At 44.4% G+C, this 16,721-nt stretch overlaps 1 protein-coding gene across 1 annotated transcript in view; it reads right to left on the bottom strand.

The window, feature by feature from the left end:
- Window positions 1-16,721, bottom strand: part of fbn3 (fibrillin 3) — a 63,349-nt gene that overhangs the window by 10,755 nt on the left and 35,873 nt on the right. The window contains exons 10-43 of the mRNA XM_076727116.1: window positions 12,933-13,085; window positions 11,544-11,804; window positions 11,254-11,397; window positions 10,879-10,998; window positions 10,576-10,701; window positions 10,364-10,486; window positions 9,336-9,611; window positions 9,133-9,186; window positions 8,873-8,998; window positions 8,344-8,469; window positions 7,925-8,044; window positions 6,721-6,858; window positions 6,467-6,517; window positions 6,156-6,281; window positions 5,827-6,054; window positions 5,369-5,494; window positions 5,161-5,289; window positions 4,905-5,030; window positions 4,576-4,701; window positions 4,293-4,415; window positions 3,970-4,095; window positions 3,577-3,702; window positions 3,152-3,274; window positions 2,886-3,008; window positions 2,671-2,796; window positions 2,459-2,581; window positions 1,977-2,099; window positions 1,513-1,674; window positions 1,324-1,392; window positions 1,028-1,153; window positions 777-902; window positions 533-682; window positions 350-421; window positions 121-246 (exon numbers count right to left, since the gene is read on the bottom strand). Coding sequence (XP_076583231.1) covers window positions 121-246; window positions 350-421; window positions 533-682; window positions 777-902; window positions 1,028-1,153; window positions 1,324-1,392; window positions 1,513-1,674; window positions 1,977-2,099; window positions 2,459-2,581; window positions 2,671-2,796; window positions 2,886-3,008; window positions 3,152-3,274; window positions 3,577-3,702; window positions 3,970-4,095; window positions 4,293-4,415; window positions 4,576-4,701; window positions 4,905-5,030; window positions 5,161-5,289; window positions 5,369-5,494; window positions 5,827-6,054; window positions 6,156-6,281; window positions 6,467-6,517; window positions 6,721-6,858; window positions 7,925-8,044; window positions 8,344-8,469; window positions 8,873-8,998; window positions 9,133-9,186; window positions 9,336-9,611; window positions 10,364-10,486; window positions 10,576-10,701; window positions 10,879-10,998; window positions 11,254-11,397; window positions 11,544-11,804; window positions 12,933-13,085 — 4,503 coding nt within the window. The remainder of the gene's footprint in view (window positions 1-120; window positions 247-349; window positions 422-532; window positions 683-776; window positions 903-1,027; window positions 1,154-1,323; window positions 1,393-1,512; window positions 1,675-1,976; window positions 2,100-2,458; window positions 2,582-2,670; window positions 2,797-2,885; window positions 3,009-3,151; window positions 3,275-3,576; window positions 3,703-3,969; window positions 4,096-4,292; window positions 4,416-4,575; window positions 4,702-4,904; window positions 5,031-5,160; window positions 5,290-5,368; window positions 5,495-5,826; window positions 6,055-6,155; window positions 6,282-6,466; window positions 6,518-6,720; window positions 6,859-7,924; window positions 8,045-8,343; window positions 8,470-8,872; window positions 8,999-9,132; window positions 9,187-9,335; window positions 9,612-10,363; window positions 10,487-10,575; window positions 10,702-10,878; window positions 10,999-11,253; window positions 11,398-11,543; window positions 11,805-12,932; window positions 13,086-16,721) is intronic.

A 16,721-nucleotide genomic window follows, 5' to 3' on the forward strand; every position in this document is an offset into this window, starting at 1 on the left:
GTGTGTGTGTGTGTGTGTGTGTGTGTGTGATCCAATCATTCAATTTTACAGTTAAGACTGGGGTTAAAGTTAGGGTCAGTCAAGTGGTGGTAGTGGTGGTGGTGGTGGCCTGAGTTTTACCTTCACAAATGAGCAGTATGTTGTTGTAGCTGAAGCCCATCGGACATTCACAGCGGAAGCTCCCGATCTGGTTGATACACACTCCATTGGCGCAGATACCAGGGATCTCCCTGCACTCATCAATATCTGCATAAAACAACACCACAGAATGTTATAATGCAAACTGGACTTTGTACCGGTGCCACTTTTGTATGATACAGGACCAATTTTGACCTTGTCATGCCCTTACCAATTGGCTTGCCAGTGTGGATGTCAATGATGAAGCCAGGAGCCTGGTTACCACACAGTAACTGGTACTCAGCTGAAACAGACAGGCCAGGAGACACTCAGTGAAGGTATTACAATCTGCTCATACAGCAGTGTTTTCACAGTAGTTTTCACAGTATGTTTCAGTGTATTCATTGACGCTCACAGGTGGCAGGAGTTGGACAGGCCTCACACGGCTTGTTCCAGGCCTTTCCCACATTGTAGGCGCAGCAGCACATCTTCTTGGTCATGTTGAAGGACAGCTCGTTCTCACAGGTGTCGTTGAAGTTACGGTAACACACGCTCTTCCTCATGTCTGCGATAAAGGGAGGAACACAGCAGTCAGTTTAAAATGTCTGCCTTTTCAAACTGTGATTTACATTTAAGTTTATTTTTTCTCTCCTGCTCACCCATGCAGTTGTTTCCTCCATTAACCTGCATGTATTCAGGGGGACACACACAGGTGTAGTTGCCCAGAGTGTTGTAGCAGGTACCAGGTCCACAGATCCCAATGTGGGTTGTGCACTCATCGATATCTGCACATAACGATATGATGACATATAATAAGATATGTGAGCAGGATGTTCATTTATGAGTAATTCATATAATTTTATCTGAATAGGTTAACATATTTTTTTGCAAGTTCGCTTTCACTTCTTACCCTCACAGATGCGAGTCTCCTCATTGAGATAGTAGCCTGCTGGACACTCACACTGGAAACTACCAAAGGTGTTAACACAGTTTCCACCCTGGCAGAGGCCTGGCAGCTCCTGGCACTCATCAATGTCTAGACAATAATTCACAGACCCACAGATGTCACCAGTGTATTGATTTTATGTTAGATTGCATTTTCTAAATTCTGAAACAAAGACTGATGGTTAGTGTTTTGTTGGCAGCCGCAGCCGCAGTTGATAATTCAGCACAAGGCTGGAAAACAGAGAAGGCTTCACTGTTTACCTTCCAGGATAACAGTGATGGGATTGGGCCTGAATCCCTCTCCTCCTGGGCAGAGTGTCTTATATTCCGCTACAGACAAGACAGAGGGACAAACAGCAAGTTAGTGACTTTCCATTTCACAGTGGGAAGAAATCATTTTTGCAGTAAACACTAATATTAATTGATCAGTCGAGGTGCTGAGGTGCATACTGGAGTTGGGGGCGGGGCACAGTTCACAGGGGTTTCCCCAGGCTCCTCCCAGGGAGCAGCAACAGGAAGCTCGGGTCACGCCCACTCCGATCTCAGCACTGCAGGAGATTCCCCCATCCCCACGTGCAAGGATGTCCAGGAAGCAGTTGCCCACACGGGTATCTAAGAAAGACATATGCTAGATAATTAAACTGTCAAAATAATTATAATATTTTGCGTCATGGTGGCGCTTTAACTGAATAAGACGTCACCTCCTACAGTTTAAGTCTCCATGCTGTGCTTAATTTCTAAATTATAAATTTACTTTTCATTAACTTGTGTCTCTTTTTCTTGTTATGTAGTCCATCATAAAGGATCAGCTTATGGAGGACACCTTTTTCATTAAAACCTGCTCATTTTTAAAGGGTTTGCCTTGTTTCAGCTTGGCCGTCGATTTAAACCTGTCAGCTTTAAATGCAACTCACCTACGCAGCCCACTCCTGTGGGGTTGAGCTCAAAGTCAGCGGGGCAATTGCACATATAGCTCCCTGGAGTGTTGACACACAGCCCGTTGATGCAGTTCACAGGGTCAGCGCACTCGTTGATGTCTGCAGTACACAGTGACAAATACAAACACACACCAGATTACTGAACCTATTAGTTTTTGTGCTACTGTACAGAAACCAATGATACTTTTTCTACCTTTAAATAAAATCTTGTTCATGTCACAAACTAAATGAGGGTGCTTTGTAGGTAAGCAGTACAAAGACTGAGGAATGAAGGGAACAAACGGATCAAATTAGAAACATCTTTGCACATGTTGGATATCTTTAGTCAAAGATTTTGAATGGTAATATGCATGAATGAAGGCTGGTGTTGTACAGGAAACTCTGCCAAGCTATCTGAGCCTTTTCCTTGTCTGAACTCTGAGATTTTAGAGGTACAGTTACAGACGTCCTGCACTCACCAGTGCAGTTTCCTCCGCTGCGGTCGAGTTCATAACCATCATCACACACACAGCGGAACATCCCTGGAAGGTTCTGGCACGTTCCAAACACACAGATGTTCTGAAAATTACACTCGTCGATGTCTGTGGCAAAGATGACAGACAGAAAGAAAATGTTAGCCGAATGAACAAAAGGGAACAGGGAATAAAATGTGACAGAATGAGTGCAGCACCTTGACAGGCCTTGCTGTCCTCTGTGGGAGTGAAGCCCATCTCACACTCGCAGCGGTAGCCACCCGGAGCATTCAGACACTGGCCGTTCTCACACAGGTTCACATTGTCTGCACACTCATCCATGTCTGAAACAGAAGGAACCAATGCATTAGAGGACGACTGCGCATGAAGCTCGCTGCACACACGGTAATGTTCAGTTAGGTAACAGCCTTACCGGAGCAGGAGAATCCATCTCCATTGAAGCCCTCCTTGCATGTACACCTGTAAGATCCTGGTGTGTTGACGCAGTCTGCATTCAGGTTGCAGTTGTGGTCCTCTGCGGAGCACTCATCCTGATCTACACATGAAGAAAGTGTGAGAGAAAAGAACTCAATCAAAACCGACCAAAAAAATGTTGTGCCTTTATTTTATCTTAAAAATTTGCATAGCAAACATAAAACATCTGTTGCAAAAGCGACATCACATCTAAGACGTACTCACCCACGCACTTGATGCCGTCTCCCACCCAGCCGTCTCGACAGCGACATTTAAAGCTTCCGGGCACGTTGATGCAGGCAGCATGCATGTCGCAGTTATGAGCCCCAATCTCACACTCATCAACATCTGGAGAGAAATGGAGATCAATAAACAGACAGCAACACACGCTTGTACTGGCTAGTTCCCTTTCCCTTTAAATTTAGCTTTTTGCTTACTTTTTAATTCTATAAGTAGTCAGTCATGAATAAATGATCATTTTAAAAATGGTCGACCTGAAACTACTGTATGCATGGATGAACTGTCTCCGCACTCAGATGTGGACACACAGAGGCCCAGACCTCTCAGTGACAGCTCAGCTCCTGATGTTTGTGTGTGTGTGTGTGTGTGTGTGTGTGTGTGTGTATGTGTGTGTGTGTGTGTGTGTGTACCTGTGCAGCCCGTGGATCCCTTCTTGACAAAGTATCCCAGCTGACAATGGCAGATGAAGGAGCCTTTGGTGTTCTCGCAGTCGCCGTGGAGGCAGATGTTTGGGTTCAAGTCACACTCGTTCACATCTGGGCAGACAGGCATGGACAGACACAGATAATATGTGAACGCTGTGGCCTTGAGAGGTTAGACTGACAGAAAATGAGACTGACAGAGAAAGTCCCACGGTTCAGGTCAGAGGAGCTGAACGAATAAATTCATGTGGCAGAAAAAGTAGTTATCAAAAACACAAGATTTCAAATAAAAGATACACATGTGCAAAACGAGAGAGATTGCAGCATGTGTTTCCCAAGCTACATTCAAAATAAGTATCCCAGTGTTGTTTTTCCTCTCACCGATACATGTCCTCATGTCCATAGAAGCCATGAAGCCATCATAGCACAGACAGCGGTATTCCCCAGGTATGTTGGTGCACTGGCCTCCATCACAGATGTCTGGAGTCTCCTCACACTCATCGATATCTGACAGAAACAGCAGAAATACATGTCAATGTGCTGTAGGTGGCAACGCCATGTAGAGCACCAGACAGCTTATATTTTCATAGGAAACATGAGACACGATGGAAACTATAACATTGTGGCATTGTTGCATTTCTTTATTGTTTGAATTTGTGGAAAAGGAGTTGATGGAAATAGAGATGTAGCCTGTGTTTCATCACCTGCGCAGGTCCTGAGGTCAGGCATGAGAGCGTAGCCCTCACTACAGCTGCACTCATAGCTGCCCTCGGAGTTGGTACAGTGGGTTTCACAGCCTCCATTCATAATGGTGCATTCATCAATATCTGCAAAGAAAGGTCATGATTACAGTTAGATGTCTCGGTCATTAGACTAGAATTACACAGGTTAAGTGTGTACAAAGAAGTCAGTACACAAATGCATCAGTTCATTTCCTAATTATCTAACGTTGGTGTACGTTTTTTGGATTAAGTTTGTTCCACTCACCGACGCAGCCCTGCCGGTCAGGTGTGGCCTGGTAACCGGTGTCACAGGAGCACTGGTAGGTTCCCGGCATGTTGACACACTGGCCATTCTTACACAAGTTGTCACTCAGCTGGCATTCATTCACATCTGACAGGACCAGCAAACAAGGACAGATAATTAGCATTATATACGATGTGGTGTATATTTTACTGTGTAAAACTAGTTTTTCAGGACTCCACTGAGGTTTCAAGCGCACTACCACTTCAAATGAATTTGCTGTGCTGAGTATGATATGTAACACCTGTGTGTGAATGCATATGTATGTGTGCGATGTGTGATGTATGATCCACCTTCACAGGCAGATCCATCGGTGCTGAGCGAGAATCCGGTGGGACATTCACACTCATAGCTCCCTTCTGTGTTCAGGCAGGTTCCCCCACGACACAACAGGGGGTTCCTCTCACACTCATCAATGTCTGCCAGGGAGGAAGAGAGGGATGAAGAGGGAAGGAAGAGGAAGAAAAGAAACATGGAATTAACGGGACTGTGATATCACGGTTATCATTTGACATTGTGTAATCGTGAGTGAATCTGGTTCGGACTTACCCATGCAGTTCTTCATCATCATGAAGCCGCTCTCGTAGCCCTCAAAACATTCACACTCAAAGCTGCCGGGTGTATTGACACAGGTACCGTGACCGCACAAGTCCGGGGAGATGCGACACTCATCGATGTCTGAAACATTAGAAAAGGCATGCTCACGAACTGCTCTCCGCCTGTGATGGAAATGTTTCTTTCTGCCCGTCTCTCATACCTGTGCAGTTCCTCTCTTCTGCGGTCAGAGCGAAGCCACTGTTGCAGCGACACTTGAAACTGCCGATGGTGTTCCGGCAATTTCCATAAGTACAAAGACCCTGGAACACCTTACACTCGTTTACATCTGCAGAGAAGGACATCAAATCAAAATCTCAATAAGATGAGTTAGAGCTACAAAATTCTGTGCAACACCACAGTTTTCCTCCGTCTGTCCTTGTACGTTTTAGCCTCGTTTCTATCATTGTTGTATTTAAGTCACTACTGTTTTTGCACCACTTTGCACGACTTCTCATTTGCTCAAACTAAGATTAACTACACAAATATCTTATGTAAGTATGACCATTACAGATAATACTTTATTCTCTAGCATGGCAGTCAATGGTGATGTGTGGTTTTACCATCCAATGCACACACTCATGATACTACGAAGCACTTTGGATAAAAGCATCCTGGTACCTTTGTAGAAGGGCCTGCCAGTCAGAATATCTCCCCTGTTGGCGAAGCCGGGCCCTCTGGGACAGATGGCTCTGTACTCGGGTGAGCCCGCTTTGGGACACTCCTCACAGTCGACGCCCCAGGCAGCACCCACTGAGCAGCAGCACATGTCCACACGGTATCTGCCTGGCAGCGGCTCGCCACACTCGTCTTCGTGCCACTTCATGTAGCACTGCTCACTTCTCATATCTAGACAAGTAGGTTAAAAAACAAGTTTGGGCCTAATAGTGCAGTGATGTAATAGCGGCTGGAAACAACAGTTTCACTGGATAAAATTTCACTTCTCTTACCCACACACGTGCGCCCGGTACTGTCCAAGGTGAGACCCTCGGCACACTCGCAGCGGAACGAGCCCTGGGTGTTCACACACCGGCCATTTGTACACACTCCAGGGAACACCTCGCACTCATTAATGTCTGCAGGGAGGAGGGCATTTTAAGAGCCATGGTTACAAGGTGATACACACACACACACAAAAGAAATCTACAGGGAGAACATTAAGGCACATTACAAGGACGAAAAGACATGATGTTTTAATGGCCATTTATGTTGGATGAAGGGAGCACTGCAGGCCTGTCATGAAGTTATCAAATGTTCTTACCTTCACAGACGAGGCCCTTCATACGAGCAAACCCTCGAGAGCAGGCGGTGTCTGAGGACACGTGAGAAAATTGAGAGATGTAATAAAAGCATTTTATATGTGAGCACTGTATGTAGAGCATGTGCAAACACATTGGTTTGCCAGGGAAATACTGAATTTAATATTGGTCCAGTTACGGCGTCCCCAATGGTCAGAATGACAAACATTAAACACTGGCACAAAAAAATTTGCAGCATCTGAGTGTGTGAACTGACCGACTTCGCAGGGGTCGCAGGGGCTGCCCCAGGCGGCCCCCAGTGTGGAGCAGCACTCAGACTTTAGCGTGGCACCGTTGATGTTGACCTCGCAGCGGCTGTCTTGTATCGTCAGCCAGCACGTACTCTTCATACTGTCTGTGGAGCCGAGGTGACCGCAGAGAGGACTTGATTGATTTTCTTATAAACACAGTTAACATTCAGTGTTTTTCTTCAAAACATATTGTGTGTATCCTTCAGGCCTTAGAAATAAGTTGGGTGCATTTGCCCTATTTGCTGGTAGAGCAGAAGATAGAAACCAAACAATTATCTGTTCATTCAAGCATCACTCCACAGCACCACAAGTGGTCAAAATGTCAAAATGCCTCCACAGGACACCTTTAACTATGGCAACAAAACGCACCACAAACATGTCACCTTCAGCTCCTCCTCCAACCATAAAACTTGTCTTTGGCTACATGTTGAGCTGAGTAAAGCCCCTACGTCACTACATTAAATCCTATGCTGTTGCATTCCTAATGAACTGAAATAGTGTACAGTCATAACAGTGACACGTTTTCTCCAAAACCACAAGGCCACCCTAACACAAAACCACAATTTACTCCCTTTCCTCCCCTGCTGCGTGACGGGCTCCAAAACATAAAACAGAAATGAACCAAACCAGAGGAACTTGAAGACCTCTGACAGAGCCAGCTCATGCAATATGTATTAGTATTTATTTAATGACTCATTCTCCCCTCCAGTTACAATAAAATCTGTATTCCATATTAGCATGTAGCTTTCTCCCAATGATTTCCCAACAGTAACAAACCTCAAAACAAGTGGAATACATCTAACCTCAGCAGAGACTCTTACATACCACGTGTCATTTTGAATCGACGGTGGTCTCTATGAAGTAAAGCAATTTCTACGTGAACCAAGGCCATGCATGCAAACATTTATCTAGTAAATCGTCTCTGTAGGCCATTTTTCCCAACATCTGAGGATGATAATGTATCTGGAAACCTGAACCACCTCAGTGTTTGTTGAAAAAAGTGGAGAGGAAACCTCAATTAGACTGATGAGACAAGAAGACTCTTGCACTAATTATTTCCCATTGACACTCATGTCTCAGTGTGTAACCATTATCTCGAGCAGGCTGTTTCTGGGACCCTGCGGTGCTGCTCTAATTTGTCTCAGGCATTTGGGAGGATGGATGTCTTACCCACGCAGATGGTGTTGGTGGAGTCCAGCTTGCTGCCGTGTGTGCACTCGCAGTTGAAGGACCCGGCCACGTTGCGACACACTCCATTGATGCATGGGCTGGAGACGCATTCATTGATATCTGAAACATGTGCATAACACACCTGAGGTCAGGGCCGAGAGGCGCATGCAAATGGATCGTCATCACTGTTTGGCAGTTCCGAACGCTATGTGTGTGTCTTCTTTCCATGAGCCACATGTTTACTGGAAACTAAATGCAACACATCTGGTAATAATGTCGCCTCATAATGACCTTGATTGTTGGTAAAAAAAAAAAAAATGCCAAAACACAGATGGATGTGAAGCAGCACAAACATGTGAGTGTGTTTGTGTGTCAGAGAGAATGTGTGTGAGAGCGAGTGTGTGTGCGTGAGGGCTCACCTTCGCAGGTCTCGGACTCGGGTTTGAAGACAAATCCCTTCGGACAGGAGCAGGTGTAGGAGCCAGGAGTGTTTCTGCACAGACCGTTGTCACAAAGCAGACGGTTCACCAGACACTCATTGATGTCTGCAGGGAAACAAGAGACGCCATTGGTTAGAAAGTAACTTAAGATTTATGATTTCAGATTAAAGGGCTATCATGCAAACCAGCAGTATTGTCCTTTAAAACTAGACTATTTAAGATGTGACAAAATAAATGTTAATTCAGATAAGAAAAGTTTAATTAATAAGCTATAAAACACACGCTGTCTTAGTCCAGTACATCCATTGTTGCTGCTACAGCCTTACTTGGTCTGTTGTTAGCTATTGTTAGCAAACCTGAGAAAGATATTGTGGTACAATTTAATGCTGTTACACTGAATCTTAGCATTTACCTTTCTATCACAATTCTGACTTGTGGCCATAGTATTAATAGAAAGGTCCATAGTTTCACTCTAAGACAGATACACGGCACACTTTCTTTGACTCACCAACACAGTTTTTCCCACTGGTGTCAGACTCGTAACCAATGTTACAAATGCAGCGGTAGCTTCCTCTCAGGTTTTCACATATGCCGTTCTGACAAATGTCAGGGTCCAGGGCACACTCATTGATGTCTATGAGAGGACACATATTATAATACATAAGATAAGATAAAGTCTTGTAAGATAAGATTATGTAGATGAATACTGATATAAGTGTTTCGAAACTGCACTGTGGGAACAGTCACATTCATGACCAGCATACTCACCTCTGCCATCAGCGGTAATGCCAATCCCACTGCTGCACACAGCCTGAAACTCAGCTGAAAGTTCAGTGAAAAAGAACAACTCATTAGACAAGCCTGAGAGTTACATTTCTTTTGTTTGTTTATTTATTGCATATTTAACAAAATGAACCAACATTTCCAAGAACTGAGAAAAGCACTTGCGTAAAGCGAGTCAAAGATTTTACCTGAGTTTCTGGAGGGGCAGGGTTGGCAAGGCTCTCCAAAGCCGTGTTCAGGATTGGCACAGCAGCACTCAGACTTGGTCACTGCACCAGGGAATGGTCGCGAGCACGTGCCCATCTTTATGGCGCCGTAGCAGGTGGTTCTCATGTGAGTGTCCACACACACTCTCCCATCCACATCGATGGCCAGGCCCGGAGGACACTCACAGCGGAAGGAGCCCTCGGAGTTGATGCAGCGGCCGTTCATACAAATGCCAGGTGTCTGACACTCATCGATGTCTGATGAAGAGAGGGCACATATTGTATACGTCCTGTGACAGCTTCGGTTTATGAGCTAAGGTGGACATGAATGTTCTACTTCAATTAGTAAATCAATTAGAACTCCTCCAGAAATGTCTCAAAACAGTAAATATACAATATCGTATGACTTTCCTGTAAACTTTAATATAATGGTGACTGTTTTTGTTTCTCATTCCAGATGCTAAACGTAATGTAAGTTCAGGAAATTGACTATAAAACCACATTTCAAACATCTTGAATTATGCAGGTAAGTGTTTTCACAGGGTAATATTTTCACTGATGTCACAGCAACATGACAAAATGGAGGAAAAAAAGGCATTTTTCCGAGTATCAGTCATAAATAAAATTAGCCCCTTAGAATTAGTCCATCTGTACTCACAGACAGCTTGATGAGGAAACTTATTTACGTTGATGCGATGTATTTGGGATATGCACCTGTGCTGTCTGTGTTATGGTGTGACTGCCACGGAACGGCCGCCAGTCTATAAGTTTCCAGACAAAATCTCTCAGCAGAGACTCATAAATTAATCTATCTCTGTTTTTCTGGACTGTGTATAACAGCAGATTGGGAATGTTTCAAAAAGCTCTTCTAAATCAAATCTGTGCACAAATGGTTTCAAAACAGGATCTGCAGGATTTCAAAGAACACCAAATCTGTCAGCACTGTTTTGAAGAAGCCTGTTTGGCTCATTACTTCACGTGTCTGTTTGGACCTTATAAATCATTCATACCAGTGCAGTAGCGTCCGTTAGGTGCTAAAGCGAAGCCCGGCTTGCAGATACACTTAAAGCTGCCGTCCTCATTGATGCACATGCCGTTGAGGCACATGTTGGTGGTGGCACACTCGTCGTGATCTGGAGCGAAACAGAGGAAGGATTCAGGTCACATTTATGAATTTGAAAGTTCAAGTGAAGTTCAACCTGTTTCTGTATCGGTTTCTTACCGATGCAGTTCTTTCCATCGGGAGTGAGCTCAAAGCCAGCGTTACAGATACACTGAAAGCTTCCCTCCGTGTTGACACAGCGGCCATTGCGACACATCACTCCGTTTACAATGCACTCATCAATATCTAAAGAGAGGGAGAGGAGAAAGGATGTGGCTGAGTTTATTGTATTTCAACCAATGGAAATATTAAACTGAGCCTCAAAGCTTTAAGGAAATACGTTAAAACTATTTCAGTGATAGATACACAGAAACATCTTGGGGACTTGATGCAGTAATATAATTCGACAGCAGTCACACATACCAATGCAGGCCTGTTTGGTAGGGGTTCCCTGGTAGCCCTCATGACACTTGCAGTGGTACGATCCAGGTGTGTTGACACAGTCTCCATTGATACATGGATTACTCACACACTCATCCACATCTGGGGAGGAAAAATAAAGCAAACGGGAAAAAAAACAGCAACTGTCAGATTGAATTCTACTGCAAGCGTCAGCCTACACTTGCATTAAGTTCCTTAAGTCAGCAGAAGATGGCAGTGTAGTGCATGTAATTAACTGTGGGACTGTCACACAGTCACTGTGTCTGCCTGTATGGCTCAAAGAGGTTTATTGAGAACTGACTGAATAACTTTGCATGTGCACTTGTACAGTACGGTGTATGCGAGCATGTTTCTTACCAATACACTCCCCGCGAACATCCTGTCTGTAGCCCATGTTGCACTCGCAGCGGTAGCTCGTGGGCGTGGGAATACAGCGTCCATTCAGACACAAGTTGGTGAAATGTTTGCACACATCAATAGAGTCGTTTACAGAAACCGTGCCTGGGAACACAGAACAGACACATGAACAAAGTGCGGCAGGCAAACAAAAATAAAACAGCTTATCCAGATCATTTCCCAACTCTGGAAATGAGCCCTTTTATCTAGTGCTATTTAACAGACTTCTTCAGATGCGGAGAGCAACTCACCTATATGTGGATGGTTCAGAAGTCCTCCTCCATTGGCCCCAAAGCTTCCCCCGTTCCCCCCAAAGCTTCCACCATTCCCTCCAAAGCTTCCTCCTCCGTTGCCACCGATGCCTCCATTACCATTACCATTAGGCACACTGGGGAACTTGTATCCATAATTGAACCCATTGCCGTTGCCATTGGGAAAGTGTCCGTTGGGGTAGCCATGAGGGAGGCCGTGTCCTTGGGGAACACCCACAATACAGAGACGCCTGAACTCGTCTACAAGAGAAACAAGAGATCACACAGAACAAATCAGTGGATGCATTCTGCTGTAGGTTATGTTCCCAGAAGAAACTGAAGAAGAACAAGTTGCGCCAACAAAGTTTCTGTATTTAAACAGTTTATGTGGATCACTATAGTAATTCAGGCACACAAGCACAACTCAAAGTCTTACAGTGTATATTTGAAATGTACTCACTGTTTCCTGGAACTGCAGAATCCAAAAAGGCCATTTCACTTTGCAATAAATTTTGATGTTCTTTTGTCGAAGTTTGTAATTAAATTGACCGTCTAACTTCACGAGTTTTACTGGTTTCAGATATGCTATGACTGGAACAAAGCCTGACCAAGTAATAAGAGAAAAATGATCAACTCTACTCTGCTTTGGAATGTAGTTTCAGTAAGTCCAGGGCATTATTAAATTGTATGTTTGAAAGTATGAATTGAAGTATCTGTGCAGAAGCTGTATGTATTTGTCCGTGTGGATAGTAAAAATGTACAGCACTGTATGTTTGTTTGTTTGTTTGTATGTATGTTCCTCACTTACTGTGACAGTCACAATTAATCAAACACACACACGCACACACACACATCTTATTTTGGCACTGCCAGTGAAAGAAGATCAGTAACAGATCAGTCATGGATCACGCAGAAGAAGAGTTTTCTGAATTCCATCTTGACTGAGGAGATGATGGGTCATTATCTTCACACAAATCTTTTCCATTTTTCTCTGTTTGGTTTGCGTTCATGACATAGGAGGCTCTGCCCTCTCCGCCACACACACACACACACACACACACACAAACAAACTCAAAGCTCTCTCTAATGGCGTCAGTCTTGTCTAGTGTAACATTACTGTGTTAAACTCATTTGGCTTGTGAAACATTTACGCTGTCATGGCTTTATTTACCGCCTGTGCTCATGCCAAGTCATAGACAATCTATTGTGGAGACTGCCAGTTTTTTGTCAGCAGAGGAAGAAGGTGATGGATGTTTCGTCCTCATTTCAAGCTCTTATCCATCTCTTTGTTTGAGGCTCACGTAGATGTTGTTAGAACCATGTGTGGTTGTCGACGACTGAAACATAGGATCTGCATGTTCTGTATGTCTTGTTTTCGTGTGTACTCACCAGAGCCCCTGACAGGACACATCTCAGGAATCTGTCCCAAAGCCCAGCAGCGTCCCGTGTCGCAGCAACACTGCATCTTTGTGTACTGACCACTCAGCTCTGCAGCGCAGCGGCCATTAGCCAGAGCAGAGAAGCAGGTGCCCACACGCTGATCTGAAGAGGAGACAGATTAACAGGTTTACTGAGCAGACAGGAGGCATGAGTTTAGGCTCAAAAGGTCATGACAGCTGAGTCAAATATAAAAAATATACACGGCTGATTTTATTATGGTGCTGTATGTATCCGAGTTCTGGTGGGTTCTGTGTTTCCCTCGGCTGTGACAAACAAAGTTTCCTTCATGGACATTAAAGTTAGAGTTGACGTTAAGGCTGAAACAGTGAAATTAAATTAAGATTTAAACTTTCTACTGTATCAAGGCACAAGTACACATACATAACGCAAAATATGCATGTAAAAGCATTTAAACATACTAACATTTGTGTATTTGCATAATAACTTTTCATTTAACATTTTTATTCTTAGAGTTCTGGTTTGAATTCTCATCCTGCTGTAATGGCGTAGCAGTGTACATCAGGGTGCGTCAGTTTACTGTTAGGTGTAGCTACAGGTGCTACAGAGGACACCATCAACTCCCACCAGTGCCGCTGGGTCAGAGTGTGGTAAAGTTGAAACTTTGAACCAAAGAGGGCAGTGAAAGACTGCTTTTCAACCTGGTGTTACTTTAAATGCAGGACTTCAGGTCACTGCTTAAGTATCATTTCCACCACTGACACTGCATTATATGTGGGAAAAGGTTACAGGTAATCGCCGCTCTCAAAACGACAGTGCTGTAAGTCAGAGGGGCGGGCCGGGCCTTTCTATGGTGGCTGGTGAGGAAGCTTCTTTATGGGCTGGCAGTGGGAAAGGTTGCCTGGGGTCTCGACTAACTGCAGGAATCTGAAGGGCCTCCAAAAGGGGGTCTTATTTGTTACAGTTTTCCAGGTCAGGGTCAGTGGGGCAGGAGAAGGGGCTGGGGTTCAAAGAGCATGTGTGCGGAGTAAATCGAGAAGGAGACAGGGGGCTTTCTGGGTATTTGGGGAAAGTATGAACTGAAGGGAAAAGGCAGAGCGAGAGAGACAGAACGCATGTGTATTATTTTAGAAAGTGAGCAACATATGTGAGAGAGAATTTTAAATGCATCTACAGAAAAAAGGGGGAGAAAAAGGAAAGGCAGATTGAAGGGGGACATGGAGGCGGGGGAGCGCAAGTCGATTAACTCACTAATGAGCCAGCAGTCTGGAATTAATCAGTTCCATGTGGAGCAATTCTTGCCAATTAGACAGAACATGAGGTGGTGCGCTGTGTCTGGGTGCACATACAGTACAGCACACACACACGTACATCCAGATATGCATTCCCCATACATATTCACAGGCATGTACACAAAACATGACCAAATCCAAACACATATGCTTGCGTACATACATAAATGTACACAAACACGCACAAAACTTAAAAACACCTCATCGGAGTGACCGAGCTGGAGGCCGGGTGGAGGAGAGGGGGAGCGGAGCAGGGGTGGTTTGCTGATGAGGATGATGATGACTTAAATTGGATCCAGACTGTGGTTTGCTCGCTAGTGTTGCTCCACTACACAAGCATATGCTTTCATTTGGAGAGGTGTTTTTACAGACTGACTGACTGGACAGGTCCTTTTTTTTTTTTTAAGGCTTCCACCGTGTGACAGGGCATTAGGCTCTGATTACTGTCAGGCCCCCCAACAGCTCCCACTGGCCTACTTCACCACGGTACAGTACATCCCTCAAAACACAAGCCAATACAGCTAGAGCCACATGGGAGAACCCCCAGACCAGAACTATGCTTCCTGCCTCTAAAACATGAAACAATTTACAATTTCACCACAAAAAGGGCAAAGAGATCAGACAGTATGGGAAATTCCAAGCCCTGGTTTGTGTTTAAGTGTGACTTTGGATCACTGGTTTGGAATATCCGAAAGATGAATTGGAGGTGACCCAGTCTAGTCTGGCTTTATTTGGGTTTACTTATCTCTGCCTCTGTCTCCTCCTGATTGAGTCTTGTCCATTTTGGAAGTGGGACAGAGACAGAGGAAGGATATATGGTGTTTGTGTCTGGCACCTGTTTTATTTGCTCACTCCTTTTTTTGTCTCTTTCCCTTCAGGAGTCTGCAGAGGAGCAACTGGAAACCACAACTGAAGGAGGTGAGGTGAAGGATCCAGATGTCAGAAGATGGGAGGGGAAAAAGGTCCAAGAGGAAATGGCAAGATAGATAAGGAGGACCACAGTGTGAAAATATTTCAGTTTGGGGAATAAAGTGTTAAAAAAAAAAAAAACCTCAAAAAACAAAAAAAAAGCCAGAGAGGACTGAGGAAGAGAAAAGAGAAAATCTAAACGGACATGGAAACAGTTTGGAGTAAACAGAAGAGACTTTCTACTGTAAATCAATGAACTGTTGAATAATGAGCTTTGAAGTGATCCAGAAAGACAAAGAGGGAGAGGGAGAGGGAGAGGGAGAGCGAGAGGGAGAGCAACATCTCTTCAGAGCAAAGAAGAAGAAAGGGGATGACAGTGGAAAGGAAAAAAAGAAAAATATGGACACGCATAAAGGAGACAGATGGAGAACGTTTGGGTTTGGGTGATTGGAGCACTGTGTCAGTGTGTGATCCACTTTCTCTCTCTCTCTCAAACACACACACACACACACACACACACACACACACACACACACACACACACACACAAACACCAACACATCAGGCTGTGTTTCTAATGATCCTGATTATCTTTCACTCCTGCCTCCAGTGCTTCACCTGTTTGTTAAGGAAAACACAACCCATCCTCCATCACCTCTTCATCCCCTCTATCCTCTTCTCCTTCCATATATAGATATATATAGAAAATATTGCTTCCACTGTGCTGAAGTTAGCTGTGACTATCTTTTTTCTTTCCTTTCTTTTCTCTTAAACGACACCATATGTCTGTTACAGTGAGGCTTAACAATCCACCGCATGACAAGCAAGCTCACACACTACCTGCAAGATCAGCCTCCACCCTGCTTATGTATGCGCACATGTGAGACTCTGGGAACTGCTTTTCTTGGTATTTTCAACCCATTTCCTCTGAAACTTTTTTTTTCCAAAGTAAAAACAGAGAAGCTCATTATTTTCCACAGATGATGGAGGATGAATTGCCTGAAAACCAGAAAATAGCTTAAATAGCGCGGATGAAATTCACAATGAAAGATGGAGCTGGGTGGAAACATGTATTTTCAATTACAGCAGTCTAGTACTTTTCTACAGGAGCTTTTACTGAAAGGGAGATTGGTTGGGCCTGTGATGCCGATAGGGTTAAACAGACAGCTGTCTGTTTTGGGGCTAAATCTTGAAATAATATATTAACACCTGGTTGTGTTTCTCTGTGGCTGCCATGAGCGGTGAGGGCTGCAGGAATAGATTAACACCTGGCAGTGTTTCATGGGACATGTCAGTGAAGTATGCAGTGTATGTGTGTCAGCGTGTGTGTGAATGAGTCAGAGGGGCACTAACATTAGAGGAGATTAATGCTGTCAAGGCCAAATAGTGCGTGCAAGTGTGTTTGTCTGCACATGGTGACCACAGGTCTGCAGGCCAGCTTGACTCATCAGAACTCCACTCACAGGAAACAATGATGGAGGGAGGGAAGTTACCAGCCAGATGTGAAGCTTTTAGTTAGCCACGGGGCGAGGAAATACACAAATGAGAGAGAGAGAGAGAGAGAAGTGTTGGAAATGTG

This window comes from Chaetodon auriga, chromosome 3, assembly GCF_051107435.1.
Source record: "Chaetodon auriga isolate fChaAug3 chromosome 3, fChaAug3.hap1, whole genome shotgun sequence".
NCBI classification, from domain to species: Eukaryota; Metazoa; Chordata; class Actinopteri; order Chaetodontiformes; family Chaetodontidae; genus Chaetodon; species Chaetodon auriga.